General features: G+C 38.2%; 1 protein-coding gene across 4 annotated transcripts in view; it reads left to right on the plus strand.

The window, feature by feature from the left end:
- HPSE2 (heparanase 2 (inactive)) overlaps positions 1-25,562 on the plus strand; it is a 778,921-nt gene that overhangs the window by 514,653 nt on the left and 238,706 nt on the right. For all 4 annotated transcript variants that reach the window (XM_003255321.2, XM_003255319.2, XM_003255320.2 and 1 more), the window contains one exon: positions 14,964-15,011. In XM_003255321.2, the coding sequence (XP_003255369.1) occupies positions 14,964-15,011 (48 nt within the window). The remainder of the gene's footprint in view (positions 1-14,963; positions 15,012-25,562) is intronic.

Here is a 25,562-nt window from a genome sequence, read left to right on the forward strand (position 1 = left end):
AATGCTCTCCCCTTATAGGTGCTGCTAAGATCAGAGTTTGTCAGAAGTGTGGTCCATGGTCCTCCTGCATTAGAAGCACCTAGAGGGATTGCTAAGCATGCAGCATGATTCTTAGGCTCCAGCTCAGACCTCCTGAAGCAGATGTGTAGGGATATGAGCCAGATATTGGCATTTTGAATAAAGACCTCAAAGAATTCTTTACACACTAATGTATGAGAACTACTACCCTGTAATATAGGCAAAGCAAGTTTTATTATCTTTATTTTACAGATCAAAGAATTTAGGTGCACAAATATTAAATGATTTACAAAGCTCAAAAACCAGAACCAAGAAGAGGAAACTGACATTTATGGAGTGCCAACAGTGTACCAGGCACTACCTTTGTTTCTCCTTTTCTTGTTAATTCTCACAACACTTGGGAAATAGGTTCTGTTCTTTCCATATGACATGGATCAAGGAGGTTAGACAACTTACCCAAGGTCACATGGCTAATGAACTGTGGAGCCAGGTCACAAATCAGATAAGTGTCTGACTCTGGGGCCCATTCTCTTGCTATTCAGTGATGCTATTTTTCTGAATCTTCATCTTTCAATTAAGCTAAATAGTCTAGCATACAAAATAAAACACAGTTCTTCTCCACCTCAGTTCCTCAGTGTTCACACTTACAGTCAGGTTTATAGCAGGGCTTGAGCTCCAAAAGAAAAAGTTTGCTTTTTCATGTGAAATCCATAACAAAATCTTGATGCATTTTCCTCCTTCTCACCAGGCTCTACAGCCAGGTCAAATCATTTCAGGTTATTAGAGCCTCCTTTGCTTGAATCCAAGTCTTTACAACTTCCTCAGCAGCATTTTGGACTGTCAAGGAGTTGTGTATCATGATCTTCTAACCAGCACCTTCCAACTCCAGCCAGAGCCTTCCAGATCTCTTTCATCATCTTTTCTCATCATCCCCCATTTCCCTGTCTTTTTCTTCTTTCCAATCAAGCAAATCTATTTGGTCCTCCTATATGTGTTATTCTCTCACATCTGCCTCTGTCTTTTTCCAGACATTGTCCTATAGCCTCCCATCTGTCAACCCTTCACTGGCAGCAAATAGGCTTCATCTTGGGGGCCAGTTTCAGTAAACAGGGCCTGGCACTCTATCTTGAGAAAAACTCTTAGGCCAATTGTGAGATAAATGAGGGATTATTGAGCTCTCTTACCATAGGCTCAGCAAAAAGGAACGACACCACATGTAATACAAATTTGCCAACTCTGCATGGTTATAACAAGGGCTTTAGAATCAGAATTGGGTTTGAATCCCAGCTCTGCAATTAACTGCCTGTGTGATCTTGAGCACAGTTTCTTATCTAGAAAATGAGACTAATAATACCAACCTTATAGAGTTGTAAAATATATAATCTTCTTACCAAATGCCTGTCAATCGGCAAATGGTAATTAACTTACTTTTTCCTTTCTTCATTCAGGATTCTCCTTAAATTAAACTGCCAGGAAGTAACTTTTATCAACAAGATGGATTGGTCAAAGAGTCTCACCCATCTTAATTCCTGTATATTTAAGGCTCTATAAACCTATCAAACTAAGGGAAACATAACTCCAAGGGAAGCCTAAATAGAGATCTGCACTAGCCATTAAAGTCAACAAACATATAACTATATACTATTTATTGGTCTACTGCCAATGTGATATTATTAATATACATAAATAGGGATGGGGAGAGGAGAGGCAAGGAGTGAGTAAGGGAGAAAGAAATGGAGGACTGAAGGTGAGGGAGAGAAAGGGAAAGGGAGAAAGAGAGAGAGAGGTCAATATTTCATTTCTTCTATGTAGCACCCAGTCTAGCTCAACATATAATTAACCATGAAAAAGTAAGTGGCTTTGGACCAAATGAAAGATGCCCCAAAATATTGTTTATCTAGAGTTCAGCCTGGTTTACTATAACTCAGGATGAATTATTTTCTCACAAGCTTTCCCTGGGCTTTTGTGTAGAACGGCTGTCACATCTTATTTGTGTTAGTTAACATAACCAAAAATTCTCTTTGTGGACAGGAAAGATCAGGCTGCTATGCTCTTATTAAAGTATGTACTCAGTTAGATATCCAGTTCCTGGTGAAGGATTTATCCCCTTTCCTGGGAGCAAAATTCAGAAATCAGATTTTAGGGTTGCAATCTGTGATCCAGAAGTAGAAATCAAACCCCAAAGACCATGAGTAAAGATGGGCCTTATTATAATAGAGAGTTGTGATATGCCCTGGGAGAGAAGGCTCAACAATATTTCAGATACGTCATATGTGCAGGTGGATAACAAAGGAAAGAAATTCTCCCAGATTTGGAGTCCCCTGTTGGGGGGGAAGGAACTCTCACAATGAAAGGAGATATTTTGTTTTTTTCTATAGTAGCAGAATGGCCCTGATGGGAAGGCCCCCAAATACTGAAATGTCTGCCTGGCACTGGCCAATTTCATTAGATACAGGCCCTGTCCTCTTCCCTCTCTTATACTTCTCTGTGTGACTGGAGATCAGCATGAGAGCAAAGACCCCTTGTCCTCTGAGATCATAGTCCCCATTTCTGTCACCATAATTCAGCCATGGAAGCATCCAACCTTGGAAAACCAAGATCTTCCACTCTTGTCAGTATTCACAGCCTGAGTCATCATTAACTTGTACCTTCATAGACCTAAATCTAGGGATTAGAATGGAAGTGAATGGTAGAAAGTCCTTGGATAATACCAGACCCTAAACAGAATTTCACTCTCCCAGTGGAATTTCACTCCTGACAGCACTATTCCATGTGCATGTTGTTCCACCTCTAATGTTACTGTTGCTGAGCATTTTGCAGCTGTGTTGAAGTTGTTCATTTATGTGGTTTGGGCCAGTTTCCGAGAAACAGGCAGAACGAGAGAGCAGAACAATCTATCAGTGTTAGATTTGAACAAAGAAAATAATGATCTTTTTGGAATTGTCCTCCACAGTGTCAATACAGATATAAAAATGGAGTATAGGAATGGTATAGATTTCTGCAAATAAGATATAGAAAGCCTAATGTTCAGGGAAGGTTCATGGGGGCAGGGAGAATACTCCAAACTCATTGACTGTACTATCTGTTCTTCAGAATTGTATCTAATTATTTTTCTTCATGTGTTATTTCTGTGGTTGGCTTTCCTTTTCTAGTTTTTTAAAAATATAAATATTATTCGAAGACTTCTGGAAACAGAATAGTTGTCCTATTTTAGATGAGGTCTTTCTAAAAAGAGAAGGATGTGTTTGGTCATCTTGCTAGGATTTGGAAATGCATATTTTGTTTGACATTGTTTGCAAATTTGATTTTTTCCTCCTCAAACTAAGTGTAGAAATGCTTCCATATGGTTGAAGTTGATCTCATCATTTTGTTAGAAAGGAAAAAGGAAAAAATGTAGCTTACAGCAATTTTTGCATGAGCACATACTTAATAATGGTGTTTCCTCAAAGTTAGCTAAAACAACTTTTCTACTGCTTCAATATACCACTAAGGTTAAAAAGATAATATAATTTGTCTAAAAATATTAAATTGTGATTGAAATTTTTTTTTTTTTTTGAGATGGAGTCTCACTCTGTCACCCAGGCTGGAGTGCAGTGGCGCCATCTCGGCTCACTGCAAGCTCTGCCTCCTGGGTTCATGCCATTCTTCTGTCTCAGCCTCTCAAATAGCTGGGACTACAGGCACCCGCCACCACGCCCAGCTAATTTTTCGTATTTTTAGTAGAGACAGGGTTTCACAGTGTTAGCGAGGATAGTCTCGATCTCCTGACCTCGTGATCTGCCCGCCTCAGCCTCCCAAAGTACTGGGATTACAGGCGTGAGCCACTGTGCCTGGCCTGAAATTTTTTAAATATAAGGAAACTAAGCTACATTTTAATATTTTGATTTCTTATACAGAATGTTAGGTGAGGATCTGACTTTAAATTTTTTCCCAAGTAGACAACAAATCACGTAGCACATTTCAAAATGCTTCAGTTTTTCACATACTGAATTCCTTTTTATGTAATAAATTCTTGTATAGTTTTTTAAATTTTATTCCATAGATCTCCTTACTAAATCTTGAATGTTTTAATCATCACAAATTTCATGATAATATATGGTAGGTCCAATAAATGCTCCTTCATTATTCCAATTTTTCAAAATTTTCTTGGCTTCCTCCAGATGAATGTTAGAATGGTTTTGTAAAGCTTCAAAAATATCTGCTGGGATTTTTTTTATTTGAATTTAGTTAAGCCTATAAATTGGTTTAAAAAGAATAATTAATTTTCCTCTGTAGGATCATGGTAGCTCTTTTTCTATATCTGATTTTAAAATATTTTTCTGTAAACTATATACTATTCTACTTATGGGCTCAGGATATTTCCTATTTAATTATAGATATTATGGATTTTCTTTGAGATGTACGGTGCAGATGTGGAGAAAATACAATAACGGTACTTTAAATATCACTAACATTTAAATAATAGTTTTCTCATTTTTTAGATAATGTTCCTTTAGTTAATAGAACATTATATGAGGACTTAATTCTCACATATAGCAGAGAAAACTATTCAGTGCATATGAGGATCTCCTGATTATAGTGTCATGAAGGACCAGTTTCCAATTTTCAACATGCCAAATTAGAAATGTTCTGAATTGCCTGTCCAGAGACTTTTAGCCAAGCAGGGCATTAATGATTTATTTGGTCCTAATTTTCTTACGAATACAGGGCTGTTAATATCAATGACTAGTACTTCAAGTTATTTGAGGCATATTCAGAAGGATTGGAATATATTTACCACCAGTGGCATTGAAAGTCCTCTCCTGGGTCTCATCTTGGACAATAGCATTCATTATTGCAATTAAAATTTTGGCATTCCCCTCTTTCTCTTGAGCACACCAACAGTGTTTCTAAAGTGGGCCTTTTTTTTTTCATTCCTACATTTCAAAGCCTCCCATGTCTCTGTAGTAATCTCTTGCCAGCTTATCTTCACCGGTATCTTTCATTTCAGTATTTAGCCAGATCCTAAAATGCAAATCTGATCCTGAGAATCCCTTGTGTGTGTTTAAAGATGGAATAAATTCAATAAACATACGTGGAGGACGAGCTGGCTATATTTTACAATATTATGTTGGGTGCTAATCTTACAAAGGTAAATAGGACCTGGACTTGTACCTTGTTGTTAAGGGTAAAGGCCAGACTTATAAAGGCAACACAGGGCAGCTCCTAGTGATCTGATCAGCCTGACCTCCTGCCATTCCCTTACTTGTTCCCTGACATCTAGCCATACTAGACTTCTGTGAACAGCTCATTTTGACTCTTCCTTGTTTTGCTCATGCTATTCTTTGCCTGGGCTGCTCCTCCTGGCAAAATCCTACCCTTCTTTCAATCTCATATTCAACACTGTAGACAATATGAAAGTTTTCTTATCTGTATTCCTTCTTCTAACACCATAAGGCAGACCTAACCGCTCGTCTTAACTGAGGTCCTCTTACTGTACTCCTGGTACAAACTAACAATCTGTTACAGCACACAGAAACTTTGGTATGTCCTTGTCCACATTTCTGTCTCCTGGGCTTCATTGTGGTTGTCTTGTAGCAGAGGCCCTGAGCCAGTCACCTTTTGATACCTGCATTCAGCACATTGTCTTACAATAAGCATTGAAGGGCTCAAGTCTGTGAGAGGAAGCTAACAAGCAAAGAAGGTGCTCCAGCTTTTTCCTTTTTCTAATCAATATGGTAGTGTTTTCTCAAAGCAAAAATTCAGCTAAGTTTTTGTATCTTGGAGTTTACTATACTTCCTAGCCTCAGTGAAAACAGCTTGGAGGCAGCATAAGATACTGGAAAGATGGTCGGATTTGGAATCAGAACCTGAGTTTAGCCTGCACTAACTACATGAATTTGAGCAAGTCTCATAATCTCACAACCTCCTCCACTGAAATACAGAAATATCTACCTTACTGGATTGTTTTGAGGACTATGGGAAGCTATACATATAAGAAACTGAAAAGCATTTTATGACAAAGCTCTATTAATGTCAGTATTGTTTTCATTATGGTTATTTGTATATGATTATAAAACGGTTTTACATAAAATATTTCTTTTGTTTTGAATTTTACTTTAAGTTCCAGGATACAAGTGCAGGACATGCAGGTTTGTTACATAGGTCTACGTGTGTCATGGTGGCATGCTGCACCTATCAAACCCATCATCTAGGTTTTAAGCCTGGCATGCATTAGCTATTTATGCTAATGCTCTCCCTCCCCTCGCTCCCCAACCCTGCGACTGGACCCAGTGTGTGTTGCTCCCCTCCCTGTGTCCATGTGTTCTCATTGTTCAACTCCTACTTATGAGTGAGAACATGCAGTGTTTGGTTTTCTGTTCCTGTGTTAGTTTGCTGAGGATAATGGCTTCCAGCTTCACCATGTCACTGCAAAGGACATGATTTCATTCCTTTTAAGGCTGCATATTATTCCATGGTGTGTCTGTACCACATTTTCTTTATTTAGTCTATCATTAATGGGCATTTGGGTTGGTTCCATGTCTTTGCTGTTGTAAATAGTGCTACAGTAAACATACATGTGCATATGTCTTTATAGTAGAATTATTTATATTCCTTGGGGTGTGTACCCAGTAATGGGATGGCTAGGTCAAATGGTATTTCTGGTTCTAGATCCTTGAGGAATTGCCACCCCGTCTTCCACAATGGTTGAACTAATTTACATTCCCACCAACAGTGTAAAAGCATTCCTATGTCTCCACAGCCTCTCCAGCATCTATTGTTTCTTGACTTTTTAAATAATTGCCATTCTGACTGATGTGAGATGGTATCTCATTGTGGTTTTGATTTGCATTTCTCTAATGATCAATAATGTTGAGCTTTTTTTCATATATTTGTTCACCACATAAATGTCTTCTTTTGAGAAGTGTCTGTTCATATCCTTTGCCCAGTTTTTATGGGGTTGTTTTTTTCTTGTAAATTTGTTTAACTTCCTTGTAGATTCTGGATATTAGACCTTTGTTAGATGGGTAGATTGCAAAACTTTTCTCCCATTCTGTAGGTTGCCTGTTTGCTCTGATTGTAGTTTCTTTTGCTGGGCAGAAGCTCTTTAGTTTAATTAGATCCCATTTGTCAATTTTGTCTTTGGTTGCAGTTGCTTTTGGCATTTTCGTCATGAAGTCTTTGCCCATGCCTATGTCCTGAATGATATTGCCTAGGTTTTCTTCTAGGGTTCTTATGGTTTGGGGTTTTACATTTAAGTCTTTAATCCATCTTGAGTTAATGTTTGTATAAGATGTAAGGAAGAGGTCAAGTTTCAGTTTTCTGCATATGGCTAGCCAGTTTTCCCAGCACAATATATTAAATAGGGAATCCTTTCTCCATTGTTTGTTTTCTCCAGTTTGTCGAAGATCAGATGGTTGTAGATGTGTGGTGTTATATCTGAGGTCTCTGTTCTGTTCCATTGGTCTTTATGTCTGTTTTGGGACAAGTATCATGCTGTTTTAAATACTGTAGCCTTGTAGTATAGTTTGAAGTCAGGTAGCATGATGCCTCCAGCTTCGTTGTTTTTGCTTAGGATTGTCTTGGCTATCTGGGCTTTTTTTTTTTTTTTGGTTCCGTATGAAATTTAAAGTAGTTTTCTCTAACTCTGTGAAAAATGTCAATGGTAGTTTCATGGGAATAGCATTGAATCTGTAAATTACTTTGGGCAGTGTGGCCATTTTCATAGTATTGATTCTTCCTATCCATGAGGATGGAATGTTTTTCCGTTTGTTTGTGTCCTCTGATTTTCTTGAGCAGTGGTTTGTAGTTCTCCTTGAAGAGGTCCTTCACATCCCTTGTTAGCTGTATCCCTAGGTATTTTTTTCTCTTTGTAGCAATTGCGAATAGGAGTTCATTCATGATTTGGCTGTTTGTCTATTGATGTATAGGAATGCTTGTGATTTTTGCACTTTAATTTTGTCTCCTGAGACTTTGCTGAAGTTGTTTATCAGCTTAAGGAGTTTTTGGGCTGAGATGATGGGGTTTTCTAAATACAGAATCATGTCATCTGCAAACAGAGACTGCTTGACTTCCTCTCTTCCTATTTGAATACTCTTTATTTCTTTCTCTTGTCTGATTGTCTGTCCAGAACTTCCAATACTATGTTGAATAGGAGTGGTGAGAGAGGGCATCCTTGTCTTACCAGTTTTCAAAGGCAATGCTTCCAGCTTTTGCCCATTCAGTATGATATTGGCTGTAGGTTTGTCATACATAGCTCATTATTTTGAGATATGTTCCATCAATACCTATTTTATTGAGAGTTTCTAACATGAAGAGATGTTGATTTTTATCAAAGGGGTTTTCTGCATCTATTGAGATTATCATGTGATTTTTGTCAGTGGTTCTGTTTATGTGATGGATTATGTTTATTGACTTGCATATGTTGAACCAGCCCTGCATCCCGGGGATGAAGCCAACTTGATCATGGTGGATAAGTTTCTTGATGTGCTGCTGGATTTAGTTTGCCAGCATTTTATTGAGGATTTTTGCATCGATATTGGCCTGAAGTTTTCTTTTTTTTGTTGTGTCTCTGCCAGGTTCTGGTATCAGGATGATGCTGGCCTCATAAAATGAGCTAGGGAGGAGTCCCTCCTTTTCAATTGTTTGGAATAGTTTCAGAAGGACTGGTAACAGCTCTTCTTTGTACCTCTGGTAGAATTCAGCTGTGAATCTGTCTGGTCCTAGGCCTTTTTTGGTTGGTAGGCTATTAATTACTGCCTAAATTTCAGTACTTGCTATTGGTTTTTTCAGGGATTCAACTTCTTCCTGGTTTAGTCTTGGGAGGGTATATGTGTCCGGGAATGTATCCACTTCTAGATTTTCAAGTTTGTTTGTGTAGCGGTGTTTATAGCAGTTTCTGATGGTAGTTTGTATTTCTGTGGGGTAAGTGGTGATATCTCCTTTATCATTTTTTATTGTGTCTGTTTGATTCTTCTGTCTTTTCTTCTTTATTAGTCTAGTTAGCAGTCTATCTATTTTGTTAATTTTTTCTAAAAACCAGCTCCTGGATTCATTGATTTTTTTCTTGAAGGGTTTTTCGTGCATCTATCTCCTTCAGTTCTGCTCTGATCTTAGTTATTTCTTGTCTTCTGCTAGCTTTTGGATTTGTTTGCTCTTGCTTCTCTAGCTCTTTTAACTGTGATGTTAGGGTGTTGATTTGACATCTTTCCAGCTTTCTGATGTTGGCATTTAGTGCTATAAATTTCTCTCTGCTCTAGCTGCGTCCCAGAGATTCTGGTATGTTGTCTCGTCTCTTTGTTCTCATTGGTTTCAAAGAACTTCTTTTTTTTTTTTTAAGTTTGACTTCACTTTTGACTTTTTATTTTATTTTATTATTATACTTTAAGTTTTAGGGTACATGTGCACAATGTGCAGGTTTGTTACTTATGTATACATGTGCCATGTTGTTGTGCTGTACCCATTAACTCGTCATTTAGCATTAGGTATATCTCCAAATGCTATCCCTCCTTCTTCCTTAATTTCATTATTTACTCAGGAGTCATTCAGGAGCAGGTTGTTCAAATTCCAAGTGGTTGTGTGATTTCTGAGTGAGTTTCTTAATCCTGAGTTCTAATTTGATTGCACTGTGGTCTGAGAGACTGTTACGATTTCCATTCTTTTGCATTTGCTAAGAAGTGTTTTACTTCTAATTGTGTGAAGTGCCATGTGGTTGACTTGGGGTGGAGAGTTCTGTACATGTCTATTAGGGCCACTTGATCCAGAGCTGAGTTTAAGTCCTGAATATCCTTGTTAATTTTCTGTCTCGTTCATCTGTCTAATATTAACAGTGGGGTGTTAAAGTCTCCCACTATTATTGTGTGGGAGTCTAAGTCTCTTTATAGGTCTCTAAGAACTTGTATTATGAATCTGGGTGCTTCTGTATCGGGTGCATTTATATTTAGGATAGTTAGCTCTTCTTGTTGAATTGATTCCTTTACCATTATGTAATGCCCTTCTTTGTCTTTTTTGATCTCTGTTGGTTTAAAGTCTGTTTCGTTAGAGACTAGGATTGCAATCCCTGCTTTTTTTTTTGCATTCCATTTGCTTGGTAAATATTCCTCCATCCCTTTATTTTGAGCCTATGTGTGTCTTTGCACATGAGATGGGCCTCCTGAACACAGCACACCGATGGGTCTTGACTCTTTATCCAATTTGACAGCCTGTGTCTTTTATTGGGGCATTTAGCCCATTTACATTTAAGGTTAATATTGTTTTGTGTAAATTTGATCCTGCCATCATGATGCTATCTGGTTATTTTGCACACTTTTTGATGCAGCTTCTTCATAGTGTCATTGGTCTTTATATTTTGATATGTTTTTGCAGTGGCTGGTACTGGTTTTTTCCTTTACATATTTAGTGCTTCCTTTAGGAGCTCTTGCAAGGCAGGCTGGTGGTGACAAAACCCCTCAGCGTTTGCTTGTCTGGAAATGATTTTATTTCTCCTTCATTTATGAAGCTTAGTTTGGCTGGATTTGAAATTCTGGGTTTAAAATTATTTTCTTTAAGAATGTTGAATATTGGCCCCACTGTCTTCTGGCTTGTAGGGTTTCTGCTGAGAGGACCACTGTTAGTCTGACTGTAGTCCCTTTGCAGGTGACCTGGCCTTTCTCTCTGGCTGCCCTTAACATTCTTTCCTTCATTTTGACCTTGGGGAATCTGAAGAGTATGTGTCTTGGGGTTGATCTTCTCATAGATTATCTTAGTGGGGTTCTCTGTATTTCCTGAATTTGAATGTTGGCCTGTCTTGCTAGGTTGGGGAAGTTTTCCTGGATGATATCCTGAAGTGTGTTTTCCAACTTGGTTTCATTTTCCCCATCTCTTTCAGGTACTCCAATCAGTCATATGTTCAGTCTTTTTACATAGTCCCATATTTCCCAGAGGTTTTGTTCATTCCTTTTCAATCTTTTTTCTCTATTCTTGTCTGCAGGCCTTATTTCAGCAAGATGGTCTTCAAACTCTGATATCCTTTCTTCCACTTGGTTGATTTGGCTATTGATGCTTGTGTATGCTTCACAACGTTCTCATGCTGTGTTTTTCAGTTCCTTCAAGTTATTTATGTTCCTCTCTAAACTGTTTATGGTAGTTAGCAGCTCCTGTACCCTTTAATCAAGATTCTTAGCTTCTTTGCACTGGGTTAGAACATGCTCCTTGAGCTCAGCGGAGTTTGTTATTACCCACCTTCTGAAGCCTACTTCTGTCAATTCATCTATCGCATCCTCTGTCCAGTTCTGTGCCCTTGCTGGAGAGGCACTGTGATCATTTAGAGGAGAAGAGGCACTCTGGCCTTTTGGGTTTCCAGTGTTTTTTTTCACTGATTCTTCCTCATCTTCATGAGTTTGTCTACTATCGATCTTTGAGGCTGCTGACCCTTGGATGGGGTTTTTGTGGGGACATTTTTTTGTTGATGCTGTTGTTTTTGCTTTCTGTTTGTTTGTTTTTCTTGCAGTGGTCAGGTCCCTCTTCTGTAGGGCTGCTGCGGTTCACTGGGGGTTCAGTTCAGGCCCTGTTCATCTGGTTCACTCCCACACCTGGAGATGTCACTTGAGGAACCTGGAGAACAGCAAAGATGGGTGCCTGCTTCTTCTTCTGGGATCTCTGACCTCAAGGGGCACTGACCTGATGCCAGTAGAAACACTCCTGTATAGGGTGTCTGACAACCCCTGTTGGAGGGTCTCACCCCAGTGGGTGGCAGGGGGTGCAGGACCTGTTTAATGAAGCACTTTGACTGAGGGGGTGTGCTTCACCTGGGGGGAAACCCACTTGTCTGGGCTGCCAGGATTCCTCAGAACTAGCAGGAGGAAAGACTAAGTCTGCTGATCCATGCAGACTGTGGCCACCCCTCCCCCTAGGTGCTCAGGCCCAGGGAGATCAGAGTTCTGTCCCTGACTCCCCGGCTAAAGTTGTTGGAGTTCCTGCAGAGAGGCCCTATACAGTGAGGAGGGATGAGTCAAGGTCAGGCCTGAAGAGGCACTCTGTCAGCAGTCTGCCACAGCCCCTGTGTTGGGCTGCGGGGGATACCTCTTGAGACCAAGCCGTCCATCATCCTTGGCTCCAGCAGGGGAAAAGCACAGCCTGGAGCTATAGAGATGGCTGCCGCCCTTCCCCCACCCTGGGAGCTTAGTGTGTTAGGCAGCTATGGGTCCCAGAGTTGGCTGTCACCCCTTCCCTAAGGAGCTCAAACAGCTTAGGCAGCAGGGAGCCACAGCTGTGGTGCTGGTCACCCCTCCTTCTGGGAGCTCAGCAGGCTTAAGCAGACTCTAGCTTAGTGGCTGTTGAGAATCTATGCAGCTCCATGGTTGGGACCCTCGCCCCAGTGGTGTGGGCTCATAAGTGGGATCTTCCAATCCATGGGTTACACAGTTCCATGGAAAAAGCACATTTTCCCAGGCTGGGTAGCACACTCACTGACTGCCTTTCCTGACTGAGGATCGGGGCTCCCCTGCCCTGTGTGGCTCTCAGGTGGGCTGCAGCACCACACTGCTCTTCTTTCCTCTCTGTGGGTCACGCCAGCTGTCTAGTCAGTTCTGATGACAGAAACTGAATACCTTGGTTGTTGGTACAGGGTTGGCTCGCTGTTATGGTTTTTTTGTTGTTGTTGTTGTTGGGAGCCTCTGATCATCTCTGCTTCTAGTTGGCTATCTTGGCCCTGTTCCTACATAAAATATTTCTATTTCAGAGATTTTAGAAATTATTTTGGAGGAGTAAATTCCATGTAAACATTTGTTTTTACATTTCTTTCTTTGAAATGACATTTGTGTCTAAGATTGTCTAGGTTTTTTAATTTTTGGAATATCTGAGAAGGAGGTACAAAATTTCATCTCTTCCTCTTTATTCGTGGGCCATCCTACTCCTAAGATTATTATCAGATCTTCCCTGCTTAGAGTGGCAAAGATGGCAGGGATAATATTTTGAATATTAATCTGTTTTCTTTCTCCTTGTATTTTTCCATTTTCCTTCTATCCATTCAAGAGCTGGTTGTGTGCCTATGACCGGATAGCACGTGACAGGAGGAAAAGGCAAATACCTCACGAGTCTTTCTGGCTTTTGAATTCCAGAAGAGGAATTTTAGAGGCATAGGGCCAGAAATAGTGAGGAGATTGGAGCTACTCTCCCAAACTCAAAAGAGATTGTCCTGGGCTGGGGAAAGGAGATGAGATAAAGAGGAAGAGAAATCCATGGGCTTCAAAAGCAGAGGATATCTGTGCCATGCTTCCCAGTGACTGCTGCTAGGAGGGGTGGTATGACTCCATCAAAAATTGGCTATTTGGAGTGTTAGGAGATGTACTTCTCTAGGCAATAGGGAAGCTGGTAATCTATATAATGGAATTGACAATATCCACCTTACCAAGCAAGGCATTTTTAAGGATTGTAAGAAATAACATGTGAATGGCTGGCACTCAGTAGGTATGTAGTAAATGTTACATTCCCTCCAGCCCACGTTGACATTTTGGCCCTGCTCATCAAACCAGTTCTACTCCTTGATCATTCCCATGTGTCATTTTCTACTTTCTTGCTTGAGGACTGCTGAATGGTACTGGAGAAAGAAAGGCAAAACCATTCAGCCAAAGGCCAAGCCAGGGCTTCTGTGGCCTTCTCATCCTCCTCCTCCTCTTCCTTCTCTCTTTCTTCCCCCTTTCTCAGACCCATCCTGTCCTTCCCCTTCTTCTTTTCTTCTCCTTTTATAAACTTCACTTTAATGCTAACCAACAGTCCTGGCATCCAGCCCTATGTTTCTCTTATGTACTCCTCCAGAGAGACTCAATTCTCTTCTGCTGTCACAGCAAATCAGACCCTCTGTTTAGGCAACACAGAGCAACCCACACAGCATGAGCAACATGCATCTGCCTTGCAAGATTATGCTGGGGTAAAGTAGAGATAGGGCCTTCTAGACAAAACACCGTCTTTCTCCCTGGAGGAAGAATTCTTCAGTTAAGAAGTACTATTAAAGATTGCTTCTCCCTCTGAAGAAAAGTTCCCCACCAGGGTCTCCGGATTAAAAGGAGTATCTTAAAGAGCTGAGATACTCCTTTTGGTTTCCTGTGCCTGGGTAATGACTCCCTCAACTAGTAGTTATAACTATGATAGCACATGGCCTCAGAACATGTGGATAGGGAGAAGGAGGTAGGTAATTGAGTTATTCACAGACATGCAATTTATGAGAGACCCTGTGTCATCTTTGGGCCCCCAGATGCATCCTCTTGGCCTATTGATTTTCCTGGAACCTCCAGAAACACAGAAGGTGGGAAACTGCTAGCAAGGCTTTGATGTGTGCTTAACTGCATGGAACCAAGTCTGGTTTACCTTTTGAGCTGAGCATGATTGTCAGATAACACTCAGTACTCTACTTAGCTGCTCCCAAAGTAGATGATAGATTTCTCTTTGTGCTGCTCAACTTTCTACACTGAGACAGGTGTGGCAGCCCCTCATTGGGGCATATTTGATGGTGCTTTTTACTTGTATAAATAAATTGGGTTTTCCCATGCTCGCTCTAGGAAAGCCTGAAGTTTTTCAAAGGCATCTTTTGTGCTCTCATCCTTGGGAAATATTACTGTTTGTTTCCTAGCAGAGATTGGAGTCCTTAGAGAATAGGAAATGGGACAGACAAGTTTTGGTTATGAGAAAATTGATGTGGGAGCCATCAGGCGTGGGCTTGGGAAGACAGATGTAGATAGAATGCCTTACTGGGATTTTGATTTCCAGATGGTGACGGATGTGTGGGGAGCGGGAAGTATGGTTACTTTCACTTTCTGTATAGTTTGACCTCCAATAGCTGTATCTAGGCCATGATTGTGGCTATGGAGGATCCTCTCAGAAAGCATACCTGCTTAGGGATTGGTCTAATCTGTCTCAGTTTATTTCCTTTTGATTTAGGGGATGTGGTTTAATCTAAGTTGTAATGTCTTTTTTCTTTCTATTCCTTACAGATTCATGAAGGTGGCGGGAAGTACAGTAGATGCAGTTACCTGGCAACAGTAGGTATTCACCATTTTTGCTCTTACTTATTATCAGCTGCTGTGAAATGAAAAATAATTAGTTGTCACCAAGTTCGTAACTGACATTTAATAAGCTATCCTTCATCCTCCAGGAAAAAACTTAAAAGTAACTCCAAAGTTGTTTTTATGGCACATACTGTCTCATAGTACTATAATTTTGTTTGGTTGTTTTCAGAAAATTTTAAGAAAACAATTGACGCATTTTGGAGATTTCAGCTATTATGTACCCTTTTAAATTAATCTGTCATCAGTGAACAGGTAATGGGGATCTGAGCATGCCACTGTTTTCACATAGGATTTCCTTTGGGAATAAATTTCCTTGTATAAGAGAGGAAATAATTTTAATTGCTCAATATATCATGGGAAAATAGAAACACTTTGTTATATTAATGTCAGTGGTCTTAATTATTGCCAAGCGAGTCTCTAAAATGAAGCAGCTTTTTTTTAAAAAAAGAGTATCAGGATGAAGCAGCTTCAAGAAAGGGAATAAACTCCAACATTGCAGGAAGAATCTTACAATGGAAAAGACCTGTTACCGCAGGATAATGAAAAATATAATTATCTGATAAATAAATTTAAATATTCTATAAGTTCCCTTAGGGCATTTGTACCAGAAGCTCCAGCCCGTAACAGTCAATGTCTCACTAATTGTATACTGGAATCCTGTTCTTCTTTTCTCTGAGAAATCTATTTCACAATATCTTCTAAATCATCTCTTGTCTAATGTGGTGCTCTCAACTTAGACTGTGCTTTTACTCTGGGCCCTCAGAAGCCTTGGCAATGGCCATCTTTCTCAGTTACTCTAACCCTTCCTGCCTAGCGTATGTACTCCTCTTGTCTATCCTCTGTTTGAAGTGGGTCACACTATCCACTGTGGATTCATTACAGATGTGAAAGAAAATGAAGTGCATTAAATTTTTATTAAAGATTGCATCTCCCTCTGAAGAAAAGTTCCCCACCTAAAGTGTTTTTGTTTGCCGGCAATCAATAACTTCAATCGTAATGGGAAATATTTTAGTCTACGTTTATACTCTTAAGTTCCCTAAAAAACAAGTTCCAAATGTTTTCAGAAATTCTTATTCTTCTTCAATTTGTTTTTTTTTTTTTTAAAGATGGAGTCTCGCTCTGTCGCCCAGGCTGGAGTGCAGTGGTGTGATCTCGGCTCACTGCAAGCTCTGCCTCCTGGGTTCACGCCATTCTCCTGTCTCAGCCTCCCAAGTAGCTGGGACTACAGGTGCCCACCACCACGCCCGGCTAATTTTTTGTATTTTTTAGTAGAGACGGGGTTTCACCATGTTAGCCAGGATGGTCTTGATCTCCTGACCTCGTGATCCACCTGCCTCGGCCTCCCAAAGTGCTGGGATTACAGGCATGAGCCACCGCGCCCGGCCTTCAGTTTGTTTTTGTGAGTCATGGATTGAGTAAGCTGGAGGATCTTGTCATTCCCTTGCTTGAAAACCCACAATGTCTCTCCTTTGCACTTGGACCAAAAGCCAAACTCTCCACACTGGCCTTTTGTGTTTGGCCTCTGCTACTTTCTGATTTCATCTGGTGCCACTTTGCCCTTATTCTGTCCCAGCTCACTAGTGATCTTTCAGTTCTTTCAGGTCCATGTGCATATCTGCCTCTGGATCTCTGTATATGCTAGTCCTTTTGCCTGAAATGCTGTTCTCCCTACTCTTCATGTGGCCAGCTCCTTTTCATCTTTTAAGTCTCACCTTACATGTCATTTCCTAGAGAGGCCTTCCCTGATGATCCTATCCAAAAACAGGTCCCCCATTTCATTCTTTTTCTTAGTTCTTTTTTAATAGCACTTACAATAATTTATAATTACTTTTTCCCTTATGACTTGTTTTTGTAATTTGTTTTTCTCTTCTACCATAATGGCACTTATTCAATTCACCAAGTACTTATTTAGACAATAGTTTATTAGGCATTTACTATGTGGAAAAAATAACAATGACAACAACAACAATGACAATAAAAATAACAATGTACCAGGGACTGTTCTTAAACTTTATATGCCCTATTGTGTCTGATCCTCACAACAACCAAATGAGTTAGGGACTATTTTTATCTCTATTTTACTATAACTTAGAGGAAATTATAGAAAATCCAAAGATTACACAGAAAGTGGAAAATGTTGGACTTAAAGTTGTGTCTGTCTCACTCCAAGGGTTATTGTCTTAACTACTATTGCTTTGATAACAAGATAATGTCCCTTTACCTGAAACTCTGTTCAGTGTCCTCACCAAAAAGGCTATCTGGATAATGTAGCATAAAGGCTGAACCTTTAAGAATTTATAGGATTTGGGGAGAAAGATAATGATATCAGCATAAAAAAATTATTGGCTAAGAATGTATGGCTTTAATTATTATGGCTGACAGGGAGGGATAAGAGAAAGCTTTTCTTTTCTATTCAAGTACTCTTCCTGGCACAAATGGAATGAAATGAGCACAGTATTATTTTTATGATGCAAAAATACATTTTTAATAAATACATTTTGTTTATTGACTACTTAAAAAATATTGGCCATGTCTCCAGATAAATATCACTGTTTGCAACTACTCCAAAAATACCCTGAAAAGCAAGCAGGGGGTTGTATTTCTTTTGGCTCCAGGATCAGCATTCATTAGAGGACAAATACCACCTGGAATCTACAATTTATCCTTTCCAGCCATAGTTTTCAGTCAAGACTTGGAAAAGTCATGGAAGAATCCCAGGCAACTCTGGCCAGGAGGACTTCATGAAAATTAAAGCAAAATGCCACATTTCTTCAATCCTGAGAAATATTGAAGTGAAGATGTCCTAATAATGTAAAGAAATTGAGGGACATTGTTAGAAAAAAAAGGGTGGGGGAGACTAACATAGAATTTGTCATTTGTCACTATATATAGATGGCCAGAATAATTAATTCAGTATTGGGATGTTGAGCTTGGAGCTTGAACAGCCCAAATTCTGAGTCTGAAGTCATGAATAAACAGATCTCTGTAGTTTGACTATTTTATTTGGAAGCATATTCTTGGGTTTGCTATATTTTGAGGACCAAAATATATGACTAATAATTGGTCCTGCCCACCAACCCATTTAGAAAACCCAGAATAAGTTATTAAGATGAAAGTATAATTGCAAGTATAGTGGAGTAGCTTGTATCATAATAACCCTTACAGAGAAAGCAATGATAAAATACACAGTATTAAAAAAAAACCACTGGAATATGACCAAAAAAGGCAGAAACCAAACGAAAGTATTCAACTTTTGAAAGAAGTGAACAGTGCTACATGAGATCTACTTTTATTTGACTTCTTCACTGTAGTTATTATTATTTATTTATTTATTTATTTATTTATTTTGAGATGGAGTCTCGCTCTGTCACCCAGGCTGGAGTGCAATGGCACGATCTCGGCTCACTGCAAGCTCCGCCTCCCAGTTCATGCCATTCTCCTGCCTCAGCCGCCCGAGTAGCTGGGACTACAGGTGCCCACCACCACTCCAGGCTAATTTTTTGTATTTTTATTAGAGACGGGGTTTCACCATGTTAGCCAGGATGGTCTTGATCTCCTGACCTCATGATCCACCCGCCTTGGCCTCCCAAAGTGCTGGGATTACAGGCATGAGCCACCGCACCCAGCCTTCACTGTAGTTATTTAACAATTCATGCATCAGGAGGTAACTAGAACTCAAACAGAAATGCATGCTCATATTGGCTTGAAGTGTCAAGGAGAAGGAGTCAGAGGCTGGAAATTGAAGGTGGAAATCTCAAAAAGAAGGAACTTCAAGGTAAAAATACAAAATATGCATATAAACTTCCCTCAAATCTTTCTCTGATCCCTGAAATGTATATATTCATGAGACATTCCAAGGAGCCTAGTGAAAAGAAACAGGTGGAAGTCTGAAAAAGTTGAACAGAGATTTCAGCTGCCGTTTGTCACATGAGAGACAGAGGTTGGAATTTGAATGTCACAAATTTAGAAGGACTTGATAAACACCTTGTTTTTATCCAGTGAAATCTAAAAGAGTTATGCCTTAGGTGTAAAGTCTGTCTCAAGACTAAGGATTTGCTCTAAGACTCAAGTATAACCAAAACAGACTTGTCCAAAAAAAGCATAAACTAATGTCTTCATAAGAACAAGAAGATCAGTCATTCATTCAACTTCCTGCTAGATTCAAAATCAGCATTCTTCTATCTCTATAGTATATCATCCACACTTTGCTATATACAATAAAAAAATTACCAGACATTCAAAGAAACAGGAAAATATGACCGTGATGATGAGGATAAGCAATAAATAGAAACCTTGAGATGACCCAGGTATTAGAATTAGCTGACAAGGATTTTAAAGAAGCTCTTATAACACATATTATATATTCATAGAGTTATGGGGAAAATATCCATATTGAGAAATATTCTCCTGGAGAAATATCAGCAGTGAAATGGAAACTATAAAAAAGAACCAAATGGAATTCTTGAAGTGAAAAGAAGAGTATCTGAAATGGAAACTCATTGGATGGGCTTGTCAAGAGATTGGAAACCACAGAAGAAAGAGTAAACTTGCATACTGAGCAATAGAAATTATACAACTTAAAGAAGAGAAAGGAAAAAGTGGAAAAAAATGAACAAAGTGTCAGTGACCTCATTGCCAATACCAAATAGCCTAACATATGCACAATTAGAGTTCAGACGAATAGGAAAAAGAAAATGTGGCAGAAATTTTTTTTTAAATCAAAGCTGAACTTCTCCCAATTTTGGTGGAAAATATTAATTTACAGATTCAAGAAGCTAGGTAAACCTTAAGATGGAGAAATACAAAGAAAATTATATCTGGGCACATTATACTCAAACTGCTGAGAACAAAAATAATGTAAAAATCTTTAAAGCATTCAGACAAAAATAACACTTCATATATAGGGAAAATGATGACTTATTTGACATCAGAAACAATGGAGGACAGAATACAACAGAATAATATTCTTAAAGTGATAAAGAAAAAAATGTAAAGCCAGAATTCCATATCTAGCAAAAATATTCTTCAAAAATGAAAATTAAATAAAGACTTTTTTTATCAAGGAGACCAGGCACGGTGGCTCATGCCTGTAATCCCAACACTTTGGGAGGCTGAGACAGGTGGATCACCTGAGGTCAGGAGTTCAAGACCAGCCTGATAAACATGGTGAAACCCTGTCTCTACTAAAAAATCCAAATATCAGCTGGGCTGGTGGCAAGTACCTGTAATCCCAGCCACTCAGGAGGCTGAGGCAGGAGAATCACTTGAACCCGAGAGGTGGAGGTTGCGGTTAGCTGAGATAGGGTCATTGCACTCTAGCCTGGGCAACAGAGCAAGATTCTGCCTCAAAAAAAAAATGCTAAAGGAAATTCTTCAGACAGAAAGACAGTGGCACCAGAAGGAAACCTGGATCTCAAAAAATAATGAAGAGCATTGGAAATGGTACATTTGTGGCTAAATATAAAAGGCTACTTTTTCCCTAATTTACTTACAAAATAATGATTCATGCAAAAATATAAATTGTATTATGGGGTTGATAACATATGTAGATGTAAAAATACATGGCAATAATACCACAAAGGATGAGAAAAGGAGGAGTCAGTAAATCGAATTATAGTATTACAATGTTCTTTTATATAAGTAGTACAATATTTACTCTGAGAAGACTGATAAGAAAGGGTGAAAATTATATTCCTACAGCAGTCCCTTTAAAAATAATGACAAAAAGTATAGCCGAAAACCCATATTAGAATTAAAATAAGAAATACTGAATTAACCTCAAAAAAGCAAGAAAGGAGAAAGAGAGGAACAAAAAATAAATGGGAAAAAAATCAAATAGCAAAATGGTAGACTGAACCATGATTATATCAATAATTATACTAGGTGTATAAGTTCTAAACAGTGTAATTAAAAGGCAAAGATTGTCAGACTGGATGCTATAGAAGACTTAACTATATTCTGCCTACAAAAGACACACTTTAAATATAAAGACACAGATTGAAAATAAAAGGATGAGAATAATATGTCATGCAAGCAGTTATCATAAAAAGCTGGTGAGGCTATATTAATTTCAGGCAAAGTAGGCTTCAAAAAAAGGAGGATTACCAGAGAAAAGGAGATTATTCATAGTGATACAAGGATCAATTCATCAGGAAGACATAATAATCATAAATGTATTGTCCTGCGATAAGCAGAATAATGAACCTCCCCCAACCTCCCCCAAAGATATCTGCATTCTAATCTCTAGAACCTGTAAATATGTTACATTATATGGCAAAGGGGAATTAAGGTTGCAGATGGAATTAGTTGCTAATCATCTGACTTTAAAGTAAGGAGCTTATTCTGGAATATCCAGAGGGACCCAATATAACCACAAGAGTAGAAAAGGAAGGCATAAAGAGGAGGCATAGGGAAATTTAATAGAGAGGAGGTTAGAGAAATGCAATGTTAGCAGGACTTGACCTTCAATTGCTGGATTTGAAGATAGAGTAAGAGGAACATGAGCCAATGATTGTGGGTATCCCATAGAAGCCAGAAAAGGCAAGAATATGGATTTTCCCTTAGCATCTCCAAAAGAAAGATAGCCTTCCACATACTTTGATTTTAGGCCAATGAGACCCATATTGATTTCTAACCTATAGAACTATAAGCGAATAAATTTGGATTGCTTTAAGCTACTGTTTGTGATGATTTGTTTAGAGCAGCAATCGAATACAGTACTGAAGAACAGAGATTCAAAATACACAAAGAAAAAAATAACAACAAAAGGAGAAAAAAAATAGAAAAATCCATTATTATAGTTGGAAACTTAAAAGTACTTCTTTCAGTAATTAACAGGACTAGATTAAAATAAATACAGTAAGGATATAGCAGATTTTAATAACACTGTCAAACAGACTGACAATTCACATTTACAGAATGCAGTTGAACACACATTTTTTTCAAGCGTACATAGAACATTAACCAAGTTGGACCATATGCTCAACTGTAAAACAAGTCTCAATAAATTTGAAACAATTGAAATAATGCAGAGTATGGTTTGAGATGACAAAGAAATTAAGTTAGATATTAGTAACAAAAATATCTACAAAATGCCTAAATATTTGGAAATAAATAACACACTTCAAAATAATGTATGTGCCTGTAATCCCAGCTACTTGGGAGGTTGCAGTGGAAGGATCACTTGAGGCAAGGAGTTTGAGACCAACCTGAGCAACATAGCGAGACTTCCATCTCTAAGGAGAATTTTAAAAAATTAGCTGGGCATGGTGGCTTGTGCCTGTAGTCCCAGGTACTCAGAAGGCTGAGGCAGGAGGATCCCTTGAATCCAGGAGTTTGAGGCTACAGTGAGCTATGGTCATGCCACTGCAGCCTAGCCTTGGCGACAGAGCAAGATCCCATCTCTAAATAAATAAATAATCTATGAATCAAGAAATCATGAGAAAAGGTAGAAAAATATTTTGAAATGCTTATGAAAATACAATATATCAAAATTTGTGGAATCCAGCAAAAGCAGAACTTGGAGAGAAATTTGTAGTCTAACATGCTTATGTTAGAAAAGAAACATTTACAAGCAATGATCTCCATTTCTATCTGAAGAAGCTATTAAAAGAACAAACTAAGCACAAACTAAGTAAAACGAAGGAAATAAAGATATAAGCAGAAATCAATAAAGCAGAAGTTAGACAAGTGGTAGAGAAAATTTACAAAACAAAAATGTTTCTTTGAGTAGATTAACAAATTTGAAAAACCCTAGACAGAGAAACAGAGAGAGAAAGAATGAGAAGTAAAGTACAAAATTGCAAGTATGAAGAATGAAAGAGGGATTCTTACTACAGATTGCACAGACATTAAAAATGCTGCAAGGTATTACTACAAACAACTTTATACCAACAAATTTGACGAAGTAGATAAATTCTTTGAAAAATACAACTTACAAAAATGATATAAGATTTAAAATTCTTAAAACCCTGAAATATCTGGTTCATTTTGGAAAATCTGGCAGTTTCTTATATAACTAAGTATATGCCTGTCCTATGACAAAGCAGTTCCACTTCTAGTTATTTACCCAAAGGAAATGAAAACATATGCTACCAAAAAAAACTTTTACAAGATGTTTATAGCAGTTTTATTCTTAATAGGCAAAAATTTGTAAAAGCCCGGGTGTTCATCAGAAAGAGAATGGATAAACAAATCATTGTATATTCATACAAAGGGATACTACTCAGCAAGATAAAGAAATAAACTAATGATATATGCCACAACATGGATGAATCTCAATATGCTGAGTGAAAAAGCCTTATAAAAAAGCACATTTCTATTATTTCAGTTATATGAAGTTTTAGAATAAATTTTTAAAATCAGTGCATTGCTTTAGTGAGTGTCAGGGGTAGGGATACAAATTGAGAAGGAAAGGGCATGAGGGAATTTTCTGGAGTGATTGCAATGTCCCACATTTTGATAGGGTTTTGTATTATGCAGGAATATTCATTGAATCAAAATTTATCAAATGATATGCTTAAGATTCATGTATCTCATTATATATAAAATAGCATAAGAAAAAGAACCATAAATAGATATTAAACTCCAATTAGCAGTTTGCCTGATGATGTGTTCAGGATGAAGTGTACCAAAGTCAGCAACTTACTTTGAAATGCCTCAAAACATAAAATGGATCAATGGATGTATAGAAGGATAGACAGACTGATATATTTGTGAAAAACAAGTACAGTAAACTGTTAAATGTAGAACCTAGTAAAGGATATATGATATTCCTTATACAATTCTTTCCACTTTGAAATTTTTTCCAATAAAATATGGATAAAGAACCTAACCTATTAGACCTAAACAAATATACTTATCTATTATGAAATAATATATTGCTTTGAAAATATATATGACAAACATAAATGGGAAATAATTTTGTTAGGAGTGTTAATCCTTGGATGTAGGAAGTATAGGGAATCTTTTTTCTTATTTTTACTTTTCTGTAGTTTCCTTTTTTTTTTGGTAATGAGCTCGTAATACAATTTTGTTTATAATTTAAAAATCATCAGTGTGCAGTGCCTCCCTTCCCACTCCAAATTTCTCCACTCCAGAAGCAACCTTCCCAGTGTTAGGCACTTCTGACATCTGCTTTCGTGTTTCTAAGTAACAGTCTGATGCTCCTATGGAAGATGAGAATTTAGCTCTCATACTTCCTAACCATTCATACACCCAAACTTACTTATTTACATACTTTTCTCATCCTCCAATAGTTTATATCTTAAATATTGGTCAGAATTCATGGTTTACATTTTTATTACTATGTAAATATTATTCACAGCAGGGACATGTGGTATGCTATGATGACATTTTCTTTCTTTCACAACTTTTTGTTTACCCTGGAGTTATTTATTAACTATCTCTTTTTTATTTGCTTAGCTTCCTATTAATCTATTCTAAATTCATCCCTAAACTGTGCCAGAGTAGTAAATCTCCTCTTTCTATATGCAGACACCTCAGGTAACCATCAGTTTCATCTTCTCCTTGGAGATCTGCTCCTGGAGCCATGCCTCCTTCTGTTCCCATCTGGACGGGTTGATTGCTGTGTTTCCTGAACAGCTGTTGTCCTGGGAGTGCCCTTCACCATTATCCTGGGGATTCTTTTTGACTCTTATTTGTTGGATTTGTGCCCTTTTTTGAGGTTTACTCCCTAATTTTGGTGAAGCATTTCTTCCAAGAACTTCCTGAGAAAAGATAAATGAGACGTCAACATGTTGAGACCCTGTAGTAGAGTTTGATTTATATTTTGGATGCACATAGATTTCCCTCAGATTTTGATGCTTTTATTCCATTTCATCCTAGTTTTCCTTTAACTATTGAGAAATCCAGTACCATTTAAAATTTCCAATCCTTTTGTTGGTCCTGCTTTTTTTCTGTCTTGATACTTTTAAGATCTTCTCCCTGTTCCTAGTGATCTTTTATTGGCTCTCTTTTTATTCTGTTTGCTAGATATGTGGTTACACCCTCTGAATCTGAAATTAGTGCCCTTCAGTTTAGGGGAATTTTCCTGATAATGTTTTCTTTGATAATGTCATTCTTTCCTTTTTTGTGCATTCCTTCTGAAATTTTTATTTTATTTTATTTATATATTTATTTATTTTATTATACTTTAAGTTCTAGGGTACATGTGCACAACGTGCAGGTCTGTTACATATGTACACATGTGCCATGTTTGTGGGCTGCACCCATTAACTCATCATTTACATTAGGTGTATCTCCTAATGCTATCCCTCCCCCTTCCCCCCACACCACAACAGGCCCTGGTGTGTGATGTTCCCCTTCCTGTGTCCATGTGTTGTCATTGTTCAGTTCCCACCTATGAGTGAGAACATGCGGTGTCCAGTTTTTTGTCCTTGCAATAGTTTGCTGGGAATGATGGTTTCCAGCTTCATCCATGTCCCTACAAAGGACATGAACTCATCATTTTTTATGGCTGCATAGTATTCCATGGTGTATATGTGCCACATTTTCTTAATCCAG

This window comes from Nomascus leucogenys, chromosome 3 (genome assembly GCF_006542625.1).
Source record: "Nomascus leucogenys isolate Asia chromosome 3, Asia_NLE_v1, whole genome shotgun sequence".
Lineage (NCBI taxonomy): Eukaryota > Metazoa > Chordata > Mammalia > Primates > Hylobatidae > Nomascus > Nomascus leucogenys.